Source organism: Cyphomyrmex costatus, unplaced genomic scaffold, assembly GCF_001594065.2.
Source record: "Cyphomyrmex costatus isolate MS0001 unplaced genomic scaffold, Ccosl1.0 scaffold72, whole genome shotgun sequence".
NCBI lineage: Eukaryota > Metazoa > Arthropoda > Insecta > Hymenoptera > Formicidae > Cyphomyrmex > Cyphomyrmex costatus.
Genome location: NW_017280289.1, coordinates 2182288 through 2196279, shown reverse-complemented (window position 1 = coordinate 2196279; position 13992 = coordinate 2182288). Strand labels below are relative to the sequence as shown.

At 32.9% G+C, this 13992-nt stretch overlaps 1 protein-coding gene across 2 annotated transcripts in view; it reads right to left on the bottom strand.

The window, feature by feature from the left end:
• The window catches only part of mtd (TLD domain-containing protein mustard), a 157826-nt gene extending 154352 nt beyond the window's left edge, over window positions 1–3474 (bottom strand). The window contains exon 1 of one of the 2 annotated variants that reach the window (XM_018548440.1): window positions 3416–3474. In XM_018548440.1, coding sequence (XP_018403942.1) covers window positions 3416–3435 — 20 coding nt within the window. In that variant the 5' untranslated portion in view covers window positions 3436–3474. The remainder of the gene's footprint in view (window positions 1–3415) is intronic. The other variant, XM_018548438.1, reaches the window with a different exon arrangement.
• Between the last annotated feature and the right edge of the window lie 10518 nt (window positions 3475–13992).

Genomic DNA, 13992 nt, shown 5'->3' with positions numbered 1-13992 from the left:
TGGCCTTGTACTTTTTGTCGTCAATTTAAATAACAATACTTTGAAATATATATATGTATATATATAACAAATCAATTAAAGTAGGCTCTCGAAAATTTCAAATAACAAGAATATAACGGCTAATGAGAGCTATTCGCTGTTATTAGTGCGATCATATTTATATAAGATATGTTATAGGGTGAATTTTATATACTACGTAAGTAGTTCCCCCCAATAGCGCGTATATATGTATATAATATCTAAATTTTTCAAAATATCAAAATTGAGGGACCTAGACAGTAGGAAATTCTATAAAACATCATTGAGTTATTGGACATAGTTACGTTTGTTGCGGGAAACCCCGTCCATCAGCGAACGCGATACCATGTGTCACTGTTACTATATAGCAAAAGTGTTGAGAGTGCTCGGAGAATAGCATTCGCAACAAAATGTCATTTTAGATGCCGCATTATCGCTATATGTAAAAGTGCGCGAATGCGAGCCAGTGAAACGCATACAAACCGCCACGGCCGTAGCAGAGGTTGGATTCGGGGTGTGCCTTGCACACCTGAGTGCGCATTATACACATTTCAATCACCAATACTTGTTACGACTTGTTCTTATTATTACTAAAAACGAATGAGACATTTCAGATATAAAACTAGAGGAATGAAAGCTCGATATTCATATAAGCGCAAATCTATCCAAAATCTAATAAATAAATAAATAAAAATACAATTAATAGATACAAATACAAACACAATATATAAATGCAATACAAATATTCGTATTTTTACTTATCTAGAGAATAATGTATATAACATATACAGTACAAAGAAAATATAACACGAAATATACGTGTGTATATATCGACAATTCTGTAACCATGATATGATAGTCAGTCGTGCGACTGAAAAACTCGAACACGATTTGCTTATTTAAAATTCATATTACCATCGTATCGTCAAATATTAATAGCACTATTATACTTGGCACGATTAGATTAGAATATTTTTAAACTTTCCTTCGTAACATTCAAGTTTTTTAGAGACCAAAACTGATCAATAAAAAGTAGAAAATATTGATAAGAGAGATCATGGAAGATTATAATATAATTAATAAAAAGTAAGCTAAGTTGAATAAAAATGGAGCTGACTTCTGAAGACTCATCTATTTCTATTTCATATATTTTTACTTCGGGCTTCGACTTTTTGAACCCGAGCTTGCACGAACAAACCAGCACGCATATAATTTCACGTTCATTACGTGGGTATAGGAAGAATCGTGATCCTAGTCGAAAATGTTTCCAATATGTACGCAGCTTTGAACAAGGCGCCTGTGCAATAATCCAAAGAGTTATTCAATTGGTGATCGTGTTACCCGTTGGAATTTACCTGTCAAACGCAATTATTGAAGGTATCACGCGATTAGTAATTTTATATTACACTTTTTTATTGACTTAAAAAAGGTGTTCCGCAAAAGCATCGATCGAAGTTCTAAAGTTCACTTTGATCTCATTTTCATTTTATTTCTGATAAGCGACAAACTGGAATAATTTAAATAAACTAAATTCCTATAAAGTCCATTCAATTAAAATTACTTATAAATTTATGTGAGTATCCGACTATCACTTGTACATTTATTAATACGTCGTATTAATTTTATTATACTTAACATTAACAAAATATATCGTTGACTTTAATTGTCATCACTCCCTAAAACAACAAGGCTAATCAGTTAGAATTAGTTTTGCGAATAAAGTGTTGCTTATATAACACAGCATATTTAAAGATATTTTATTATATAAGTATCGAACATATAATTAAATATTGATCGATGCACACATTCCGAACACATAAAAGCGTACACGATAGTGTCCCGATTCTCTTAACTGCATACGCTATTGTTATTTATAACCATAGAAATATGATGAAAATACTGATCGGAATAAGCCGTTTCGAGATCAAGTGGATTTTTCTCGAATACGTGCGTCATCACTTGAGATAAAATGGAATATCGGAAAGATACTTCGTTAAAATATTACGTATAATAGAATTTCACCTGTCTACATTTGCACACATCTACGGCACGCTGCGTAGCTTATTTTATCAGTTACGTAGCCAATTCGCTATAGTCCGAGGACTAGCGACAACTTAATGAGCAAAATATCAAGTTTCGATATGACGACGCTGAGAGAGAGAGAGAGAGAGAGAGAGAGAGTATCAATTCTATATTTTCAAAGCGAATTCGATATCGCGTCGGTAAAGACGTCTACGTTAAAAGTTTCTATACATTAAGAATCAATGCGTCTCGACGTCCGACCACAAATGAATTAAATTTCAAAAGACTCGAAGAGGACGGTTTAAACGCAGTTAGGTTATTTTCCAATGCAAGCTCGCGAATTCAAGTCTAATGTCTTGCCATATCCCATACGGTAACAGCGCAGGAGTGTTCCTTCATTGTCAAGAATGACGCAGGTCCCGAAGGACACGAAAGCTCATTTTAGGATCCAACGTCTGCTTAAACTTTAACTCTCGTCCCTTTCTACAGCTGAAGTTAAATGAAGAACACGGGACCAGTTAACCCTTAAGGCATTCCTATTTCTATATCCGCCGACGTAGACCGGTATTCATCATCCGTTCTTATTTTACGACTGTCTGAAATAATATCTCTTAAGACGATAAGACGACCCTCTTTCCGACGATTGGTTTGTGATATCTTCAAATTATGCTTAAGATAGTCTTAGAGTACAAGAATCGACTATGAATAATAACCATCCCGAAGCTTTAAATGTACTATTTTCGGTACAAGATATGTATTTTCGTGAAAAGGAGCTCCAGTGCATCAATAATACAAAAATGTTTCACAAGAAGCGTTTCTATGAATAGTATATCAACTAAATATTTATTTACAGCAAACATTTACTCAGTAAAAAATAATTAGTAAATCAAATTAATAATTCTCCTTACTAATCAAATAAATATTTCCTGCTTAGTAAAATATTTAGTTGGTACTATTGAAACAAATGATTTATTAAAATTTAATACATTTTCTCAGTATAATGAGAAGACATTAATCTTTCATAGAATGTATTAAGAAGAACGCAGCAGGAAATCAGATGATAATTTCAACAAAATTAACAAACACCTTTCTATAAAATGTTTCTACGTGTAAAGAGATCGACAGATTAATTGATAGTTGAACTACTTAATTTTAAATATTGAACATCTCAACCGTTTCATTGTAAATATTGATCGCGACGTCACAGATCAGACTGATCAAAAGAAGATTATATACCTTACATCCGTTTATATTGGGACAAAATCCCGCATTGATTTAAATCACATCGCATCGAAATGTTCCTTTTCGGGCTCGCCTCTCTCGTGGCGCAAATAACATAAAGAGAGAGAGAGTAAAGAAAAAAAAGCTCGCTCACATTTTGCCTTGGTCCGCCATCCCCGGTTACGCGTATCCGATGCTGATCGCCCTCTCGAGTCTTCTCGGTGGTGTGGTGTCGCGTTTTCTCCCCCCCCTCCTCCTCCTCCGCCTCTTTCTCTTCCTCCTTCTCCGACGGAGCTCCGGCCGCCTTTCGGCGGACAACCTTCTGACGACGGAGCTTTCCCGGACGGCGGTGACAGCGGTGAATGTCGAGGAAGCCGAGGATCCCGTCCCCGGGGGACGCGCGGGGAAGATCCACGACGGTCACACGACGGGAAAATCGTGACGCGCGCGGTCACATAGAGCCGGTCGCTGGTGGAGGGAGGGGTGGGGAAGGGAAGAACGGCGACGAAAAGTGACAGGAACGCGCCGCGTGCGGGCGCAAAATTTTCACGACTCCGACGATCCTCTCCGACGCCGCGGCGCGCGCGGCACGCACGACAGGGGATTTCGACAGCGCGGGGAACAACGGACCGCGTTAGCAGCACACCGCGTCGCACAATTCGGATAGGAACCGAGAACGCGTTTATACGGTTTACGCACCGGTTAAAAACCGCGATCACAGGACGCCCATCTCGCGACCGCTCGCGACTCGCGCGGCGCGGCACGAACCGTCATCGATTGTTGACGGGCGGCGCGCCTGCAATGCCGTCGACATCTGTCGGCTGCGGCAGGAACGAGCGACGCAGGCGTCGATAAAACAGCGTCGCGAAATACTTTAAAGTGATGCTGGACTCAGCTGGACTCGTCTGTGTTATCGATAATACAGATGTTTAATTGCGCAATTAAAATATAGATTACATAATTAAGAGAATGTTTACATACATTAAGTAAAACATTACGTACAATAAGGCAATGCTGCGGCCGAACTTAATCGACGTCGATAAAATAAATTTTTAATTCCAATTAAAATATTACATATCTCAAAAAAAGATTTACATATCTACATTAAGTAAAACGTTACGTACATTTCTTGTTCTGCTATATCCTATATACTATTTGAATGAGAGATTATATACACTCAAATATCGTATTTCTCATGCTATTTCTCTTGTAACCTTTAAAATCATAATTTGAAGGTCTCATAATAATCTTATATTGCATTCATTTATATATATATATATAAAGAAAGAACCTAAATGGTAACAGAAAATTATAATTTACAATTTTTTGAGGATTCTCATATCGGCTTGTACTTTTCCGCATTTATTTGTGTTTTTCCTTTTATTCTAAAATTTTTATTTTAAGAAACTAGAGAAACTATATTACGAATTAAGAAATTAGACAGGAACGGAAATGTCAAAAACGCTATTATTATCAGTAATATACAGGCGGCTCCAGCATCCCCTTAACGCAATGTACAAAAAAAGATAAAACAAGAAAACGAAAAAGGAGAGGCAAGGAACAATCATATATCAAATTCTGTGGTCGTAAATAAATAATGATTAATATATCAATAGATTAACATTTAATAGCTGATATCAATTCTTAATTATAAATCATTCTAATTGTTTACATAGGATTTTTTGTTCGTAATTGGTTGCGATTATCTCTGATTTATTACCGCGCACTTTAACCAATTTGTATGTCAATCGATGAAAAATTCATTATATTTACGTAAAACTACTATTGCACGAAATTCACTTGACGCAACTGTCGCGCGTTTTTACGCTGCTGAGCAAAGGTTTGTTCTTTTTCGAAGAATTCGGAATTAGTTCTAAACTAGTGCAATATGTTAGAGTGAAACAAACAATGCTTGTCTCATTCTAACTTATTGTATGTGTTCCAGTTCAGAAATGGAAAAGGGAACAGGCCTATCCAGAGAGTAATACTATACTCGTGCGTCGTTTATTTGACGGAATATACCGCTTACAGCAATTACTTACGTTGTTGTATCGTGTATCGTATTCGAAAGAAACACATGGATTGTATGACATTTTTTTCAAGGCTACTGATATTACATATTTATACTTGTGATTCCTCAATAACTTTATACCTACATATATATTATAAATTGATTATAAAGAGATTTTTATCTCTTCAAAATGGACCAGTACAGACATACGACTCGTGTCGTATCGTAATATAATCTGTACGAGCGTATATCAATCGCGGCACAGATCACGTACGTCGATTGATTCAATTTCTCTGATACCTGCGATTGTGCTCGATTATATACAAAAGTAGAACACAAAGTCATGACGTTAAAATGTAAAAATGACACTATTAAATGGTTAATTATTAAATATCATTTTTCGATTAGTCACGATTCGTTTTGATGTTATTGTGACCTGTTTAGATTACCATCTTTTTTCTTAACAGAAATAGGAAAGGAAAGATTTGGATGCTGATATACATCAATTAAGTCAACACCTAGAATTACAAAGAACAACACTGAGCAATTAGAACAATACTTATTGTTGCAATCAGTGGCGTAGTGAGAAAAAATGTTTCGGGAGATGCTGTAAATAGAAAACAGTTTTTTTAAATGTTCTCTTTTATACTAGTGACACATTTAGTAAGCATAAACAGAAAAAGTTCCGTTTAAAACGAAATAATATATTACATAATCGGAATAATCTTATATGAAGAAGCTTTCAAAGTTGAATTTAAAAGCTTTCAAAAGATAAAATATATTAATGAAAAATTGTCATAAAATATAAAGTTAATTAATTTGCTGCATTCGACATTTAATGTAAAGCATCGATAATATTGTAAAAGTATCTACAGTTGGTAACATTTCCACGTGCAAATCTTATTTTAAACATTCTACTTACCGATTCACAGTAAATGAAATATTTTATGCGATTCGAATATTTTCGTATTAATTTTTTAATTTTTGAGAAACATCTTTTTTTTGTTGTCGTGTTAATTCTATATGATTTATCTTTATATATTTTGATATTTTTTATTTTATTTTATATCGTAAAATTAACTTTTTAGATATTAGTTTTTTTATTTTACTGAGATTTTTTAAAAATTTCTTGAATATATGTTTTTAAAAATTATTCGGATTTTCACGTAGAGTTGGTATTACCAAACATTGGATTTAGTTAAAAATTTCAAATAAATGATATATAATAATAATAATAAAAAATAAATAAATGACATGAAAATCAAAAGTAAAATAATTAGATATAAGTATAATTTTATATGCATTTAGAGAAAACGATATAGTAATGTAATAACAACTATGAAGGTAACAATTCTATAAATTTTATAAAATATATATCTACACTCTATTTTTTTACTTTGTGTAAGAACATAAGTTCATGTTATAAGTATCCAAACAGCTGCAGAGCTCTTATTAATTATTATCTAAACTACGGTGGTGTAATTCGGATAACATGAGCGCAATGTCCTCGACTTTAGTTTTCTGAATGTTAACTACTATTATTAGCACTAATAAGTACTGATAAAGAGGAGAGTTGGTGAACCTCTATATTATCTGAATCACTTAGTTATCGAAACTGTTTGTTCCCCAACATGTTCATACAGACGGAATTGTACTGTACTTTTTCATAATTTTGTATAATTTTGCAACTATAAAATAATTTATTTAAATATATTAGGTATATCCCATGCAGCACAGAAAGTTGCTGCAATGTTGCAATATTGCAGATTGCAATGTAATAACATTGCAGAGATATTACAAAAATGTAAAAATGCCTACAAGATATCAGTAATATGCTTGTAATATTCCAGAAACATTGCAAAACTGTAATTCTTTAATTGTTTCTATAATAATAATAATATAAAACTGTTATAATTTTTTACAATATTTATGTAATACAGTCTTTTAGTTTAACAGTCGCATTTTTATGATATGATAATTAATATGATCTCATTTTTATTTAAATAAAAAATTTATTAATAAATCATTTTTTTCATTAACTAAATTTTATGTTAATTTCAAATAAATATGAAATTAAAAGCTTATATAAAGTCGATGTTGAATACAATCAGCGTATCATTATTGGATAAGACGAAAAGCAATTAAGCTGCTGAAAATGATTTATCGAAATATTAATTTATGTGATCGCGATGTATTTACGCCAGTGCTTCCAGATGAAAAACGAGAGTCGAGTGGACGGAATGCGCATACAAGAATAAACAGCGCCCGAACTTATAAATTTCATACCATCGTTTTTTAATCAATTTCAATTAACTCAGAGTGTCCTCGAATTAAAAAGAATCACTGCAATTAACTTAATCCATGATTAACTTACCAAGCAATTGTATGTTAATGTGGATAATAGTTTGTTTGGGGCAATTGCTTTTGAAAAGCAATAGAAATGCGATTTGTACAAAAATTATAGTTAATGAGATATATGTACAGAAAATACTTTTTATTTTAGAATCTCTATAAAAATTTTATCCAAATATGATTTATTACATTGCAATGTTGCTGGAACGTTGTAATATTTCAAAAAGCGGACATCTTTTAACAGCGTTGAAATCTTGCAGCAATCATTCAGCAACATTTCGCAACCACCATAATATTGCAATGTTTCAGTGGAATTATTCCGCAATGTTTCTGCAATCTTTCTGTGTCGTATGGGGTGAAGTTGGCTAAATCGTACCGACGCGACGGTTAAATCGTACCTCTATTGTACTTTATAAACGAAACATTTTTGTTTTCAAAGATAGTGACATTGATGTGACGCTGATAATATACGTTAAGAACTATCATTATTGTTTTGTCTTCGAGTCGTCTGTTTACAAGCATTCAACATTGATTTTATTCGATGTCTGATTTAAGTTTTGATACAATTTACCTATAGGGTGTAGAGTTGATCATTTTGGCTTCTAAGAGGCTCAGTTATTAATGTTTTACGTATAAAAATATATCGAATTACCTTCGCATTATGGATTTTTCCGCTATCAGACACACTCGAATCGCGTTTAAAACGATGTGCTTATCTGCCTATCTGTCGATAGTTTGACAAAAGAACGTGATGTAATAGATCGTGTCTTATCTTACTAGCCGTCAATACCGTTCCAACAAATCTTACTCATACTCGATAATTACGTGAGTAATTACGACTCTAATGTCTCCAATTTATTCATAGTTTAATGGTTCAAACTTAAACAAAAAGATATTTAAACTGAGTAATAATAAATTTTACAGATTAGCAAGACGAATACACGTTTAAACATTTCGGAAATTGAACAGTTTATATTATGATGAATAATGTTGATTAAATTTTTAAATTTGAAGTAAATAAAAAAATATACACACGTATACCTGCAATTTAGTTAATTCAAATTATAGAAGAAAACTGAACTATATGTTTAACTTCGGATTAATAGTATAAAATTTTGCAATACTTTGAACTTAAATCCATTTGCTGCTTGGTACAGTTTTTAGTTAATCTTTTATAATATTGGAATGAAAATATTTTTAAACTTATACACTATCAATTTGAAATCACTTCCATGGAAGCCATTAATGTCCGTTTTACCGCAATACATATGACTAACACAGCTGTGCCTTATTTCCATATAAGCCACGCAGCTATGTCTCTCAATGACCAAATCTTTTTGCCACCATGCAAACCGTAGTAAATGGAAAACGAATCTCGATAATGTCCCGGTTTGTAAATCCCGGCGGCAAGGCTACAGGAAAGAGACAATAGAGCTACCGAGTGGTTGACAGAAAAAAGGGAACAAAGACATTGTTTTGTTCCTGGGAAAATGCTTCCTTCGAAAGTGAATGCAAGGAATGCAATTTTTCAAGGCTCGCGATTAACTTAATATCAAAGTAATTTCAAAGTGGAAATACTCGCTTAAAGTGAACAAATTCTTATTTCGTTAATTTTAATGAATTTTTTATAAATCTTTTTTCTAATTATTTATCTACACTATTAGATACTTCTGCGTACATATGGCAACATTTATAAATTACACGACTCCCCCTCAAACGTCAGAGATATATTATATTCTACCGAATTAATAAATTTAAGACGACACGTCCAAAATTTCGTCGACCCGTTTCATTATGCAGGAGAGGCGAGAAGCTGAGAAAACAATGAGGCCGTGAGTCTTTGTGCGGCTCAGTGCCTAATACAACAACGAGCCCATTGTATGTAAAATACTTTCCGACAATAATTTAATATTCCCATCTACGAGAAGCAGCGACTTTGTCACGGTCCGTTAATAAAGCATATATACGATGAACGCATTAAACTACGTGTTGGCTCGTCAGCATTGTTACGTAGGTGCGTAAATTTTGTAGAATTTGAAATCGGATTCCAGTTTTTCTTGTTAACTGTTTGTAGTCATTAATATTGTGCTATGTGTGCTTTGTGTAATTTTTAATTTAGTTCTTAATGCGCCACATTTTTTGCGCCATGTTTTTTGTTTTATTTATTTAATACATAATTCAGCATGATTATTTTTCATTTTTTTTTATACATAATAACAAAATAACTTTTTACAATCTTCATAAATTTTAAATATTTTTAAAAAATACTTCAGTAAAATGATATTTGTATTCAGTGAAACAATAAAAAAATATTTATAATTTATTCTATATAAATTTTTATATTGTCTTTAAAATTTTTTATTATATAACTACACGACGAAATTCGTGAATTATCATCATATTCTTTTGAGATTGTATTATTATTACCCTTTCATTTTAAAGTGAACAAATTCTTATTTCGTTAATTTTAATGAATTTTTTATAAATCTTTTTTCTAATTATTTATCTACACTATTAGATACTTCTGCGTACATATGGCAACATTTATAAATTACACGACTCCCCCTCAAACGTCAGAGATATATTATATTCTACCGAATTAATAAATTTAAGACGACACGTCCAAAATTTCGTCGACCCGTTTCATTATGCAGGAGAGGCGAGAAGCTGAGAAAACAATGAGGCCGTGAGTCTTTGTGCGGCTCAGTGCCTAATACAACAACGAGCCCATTGTATGTAAAATACTTTCCGACAATAATTTAATATTCCCATCTACGAGAAGCAGCGACTTTGTCACGGTCCGTTAATAAAGCATATATACGATGAACGCATTAAACTACGTGTTGGCTCGTCAGCATTGTTACGTAGGTGCGTAAATTTTGTAGAATTTGAAATCGGATTCCAGTTTTTCTTGTTAACTGTTTGTAGTCATTAATATTGTGCTATGTGTGCTTTGTGTAATTTTTAATTTAGTTCTTAATGCGCCACATTTTTTGCGCCATGTTTTTTGTTTTATTTATTTAATACATAATTCAGCATGATTATTTTTCATTTTTTTTTATACATAATAACAAAATAACTTTTTACAATCTTCATAAATTTTAAATATTTTTTAAAAATACTTCAGTAAAATGATATTTGTATTCAGTGAAACAATAAAAAAATATTTATAATTTATTCTATATAAATTTTTATATTGTCTTTAAAATTTTTTATTATATAACTACACGACGAAATTCGTGAATTATCATCATACTCTTTTGAGATTGTATTATTATTACCCTTTCATGTTTTTACATTTTTAAGAAAATTAAGAGAGAGGACCCAGTATCTTCTTAAAAAAATGTGCAGACACAATGAAGAATAATTATGTTATTTATAAATTGTGATTAGCAGAAAAACTTTCTAAAATTCAGACGCGATCAATCCATTTGTCCGCAGACTATACGACGATTATATCAATGAATAAAACAGAATGTGCATAATCGTGTCGGGTCCATCTTGTCTAGCCCGTTCACCGCACAATGAACCGAACACGCATGTGCGTGTTTTCGGATGTATACGAAGGCAAGGATTGCAAGGAGTGTTGGCTGAGTCATTTTGCGTAAATAATTTCCGCGTGTATAAGTCGTAGCTGAGTACCTCGTTCTTGCAGCTGCGAGTGCAGAGTCCGTTCGAGAGTTCAGCTTCGCCCTGATTCCTTCTTTGTCATGCTTCGTCCGAGAAAATACTGCAAGATCAGCGAACACGTGATTTGATCGACGTAAACAGTGGGAAAAAAATAATGAGCTTCGTCCAACGGAGCGACGCAGGGCACGATTCGTGCGCAGCATGAGATGAGCTCGCACGATGGCTTTGCGAGACAAAGAACTAGCATTTTTATCGCGCGATCGTCAGCACAGTACAAATCATTTTTCTCGAAGCAATACTCCTCTATTTGATTAAATCGCTATTTCTGTATTCCGTAAAATTTAGTAGAATCTGTATTCCTAAATTTTATATACGTACATACACAGATAATAAATTTATAATTAGATAACTAATTAAAATGCGTCCATTTTTATAGTCATATATCTAATTCAGATTGTGGAATATAATAATTGAGAGAAAGGATATTGATTTATAATTTATGTTTCGCTTCGTCGTACATAATGCGCTGTTTCGTTATTATTAGATGCAGTTGGAGAGTGGCAGAAATTTCTTTATCCAAATCATGCGATAAGATAATGTCAGGAGTTTGTGTGCGCTACGCCACAGACATTGAGGTTACAAAAAAACATTTCCATGCCGAGTTCTTTGTATCTGGATCGCAACGATTCGAGAACATAGATAGGAGCAGTTCTAATTACTTAATCGAAACCTTTGTCTCTGAAGATAAACCAATCACACGTTATTGATATTCACGATAAAGGTGTAGGGAGAGTCTCTTGTATCAGAATAGAAATATCTACATAATGGATAATTTTTTAGTCATTTATAGAACAATATCTGTGTTTTCGGATGTATACGAAGGCAAGGATTGCAAGGAGTGTTGGCTGAGTCATTTTGCGTAAATAATTTCCGCGTGTATAAGTCGTAGCTGAGTACCTCGTTCTTGCAGCTGCGAGTGCAGAGTCCGTTCGAGAGTTCAGCTTCGCCCTGATTCCTTCTTTGTCATGCTTCGTCCGAGAAAATACTGCAAGATCAGCGAACACGTGATTTGATCGACGTAAACAGTGGGAAAAAAATAATGAGCTTCGTCCAACGGAGCGACGCAGGGCACGATTCGTGCGCAGCATGAGATGAGCTCGCACGATGGCTTTGCGAGACAAAGAACTAGCATTTTTATCGCGCGATCGTCAGCACAGTACAAATCATTTTTCTCGAAGCAATACTCCTCTATTTGATTAAATCGCTATTTCTGTATTCCGTAAAATTTAGTAGAATCTGTATTCCTAAATTTTATATACGTACATACACAGATAATAAATTTATAATTAGATAACTAATTAAAATGCGTCCATTTTTATAGTCATATATCTAATTCAGATTGTGGAATATAATAATTGAGAGAAAGGATATTGATTTATAATTTATGTTTCGCTTCGTCGTACATAATGCGCTGTTTCGTTATTATTAGATGCAGTTGGAGAGTGGCAGAAATTTCTTTATCCAAATCATGCGATAAGATAATGTCAGGAGTTTGTGTGCGCTACGCCACAGACATTGAGGTTACAAAAAAACATTTCCATGCCGAGTTCTTTGTATCTGGATCGCAACGATTCGAGAACATAGATAGGAGCAGTTCTAATTACTTAATCGAAACCTTTGTCTCTGAAGATAAACCAATCACACGTTATTGATATTCACGATAAAGGTGTAGGGAGAGTCTCTTGTATCAGAATAGAAATATCTACATAATGGATAATTTTTTAGTCATTTATAGAACAATATCGCGAGATAAGTTGATTGACATTGAATTCTACAAATCAATATTTAATTTTATAAAATTTATAATTTATAAGATGATTCGAATTCTGAAGAGGACTCAATCTAGGAGTCGAAACTTGTCAATTTTAATTTTAACTTTAAGCACTATTTTAGTTAGTTTTAAGTTAAATATTATTTAGTTGTAAATCGTTAATTTTAATATATGATTTGTAATCTTAATTTAGAATTAAATATGTCATTAGTTTTATTTTATTTTATTTCATTTTTAGTTAATTTAAATTGACTCTTCTTTGCCCTTTTATTATTATGGATTATTGATTATAAAATTTCATTTCTCGCTAGCTCGCGCCGCGCTTATTAATATCTAAAACTGTTTACAAATCTGCGAGTAACAATTCTGTTAGATTTAAAACCAATATCACAAGGTTGATCGAATAAATTTATTTGTAAAAGTACTAATTTTTTAATGTTTTACAAAGTCATAAGTAGATTTAAATGATTCTGCCTGATTTAAAAGGGTTAAGTAAATATCATAAATCTAATGTACGAAAATACCAACTTCTAAAACTTTTTACAAAACTGCTAGGAATAAACAACAAGAAGAAGAAGAAAGCCAATAACGGTCAAAGCTGGATCACAATGCTTATGTAGTTAATGTGTGAATTTGTGTACTGCGTATAAAAACATAATTTTAATAAGCATTTGTGATCCAGCTTTGACCGTTATCGGCTTCCTTCTCCTTCTTGTTGTTTATCGTTGTACGGTCTTAAAAAGATTTTAATATTTGCTAGGAATAATTCAGAAATAATATATTTAAAGAATAAATAATATATGTATATCACATACACAAAGTTTCAATCAAAGAAAACGAGGTTTAGAAGGAGTGCTCTCTTACTGTACGATCGCGATAACACGTGCGGAGTGCTCAGGTGCGCGCA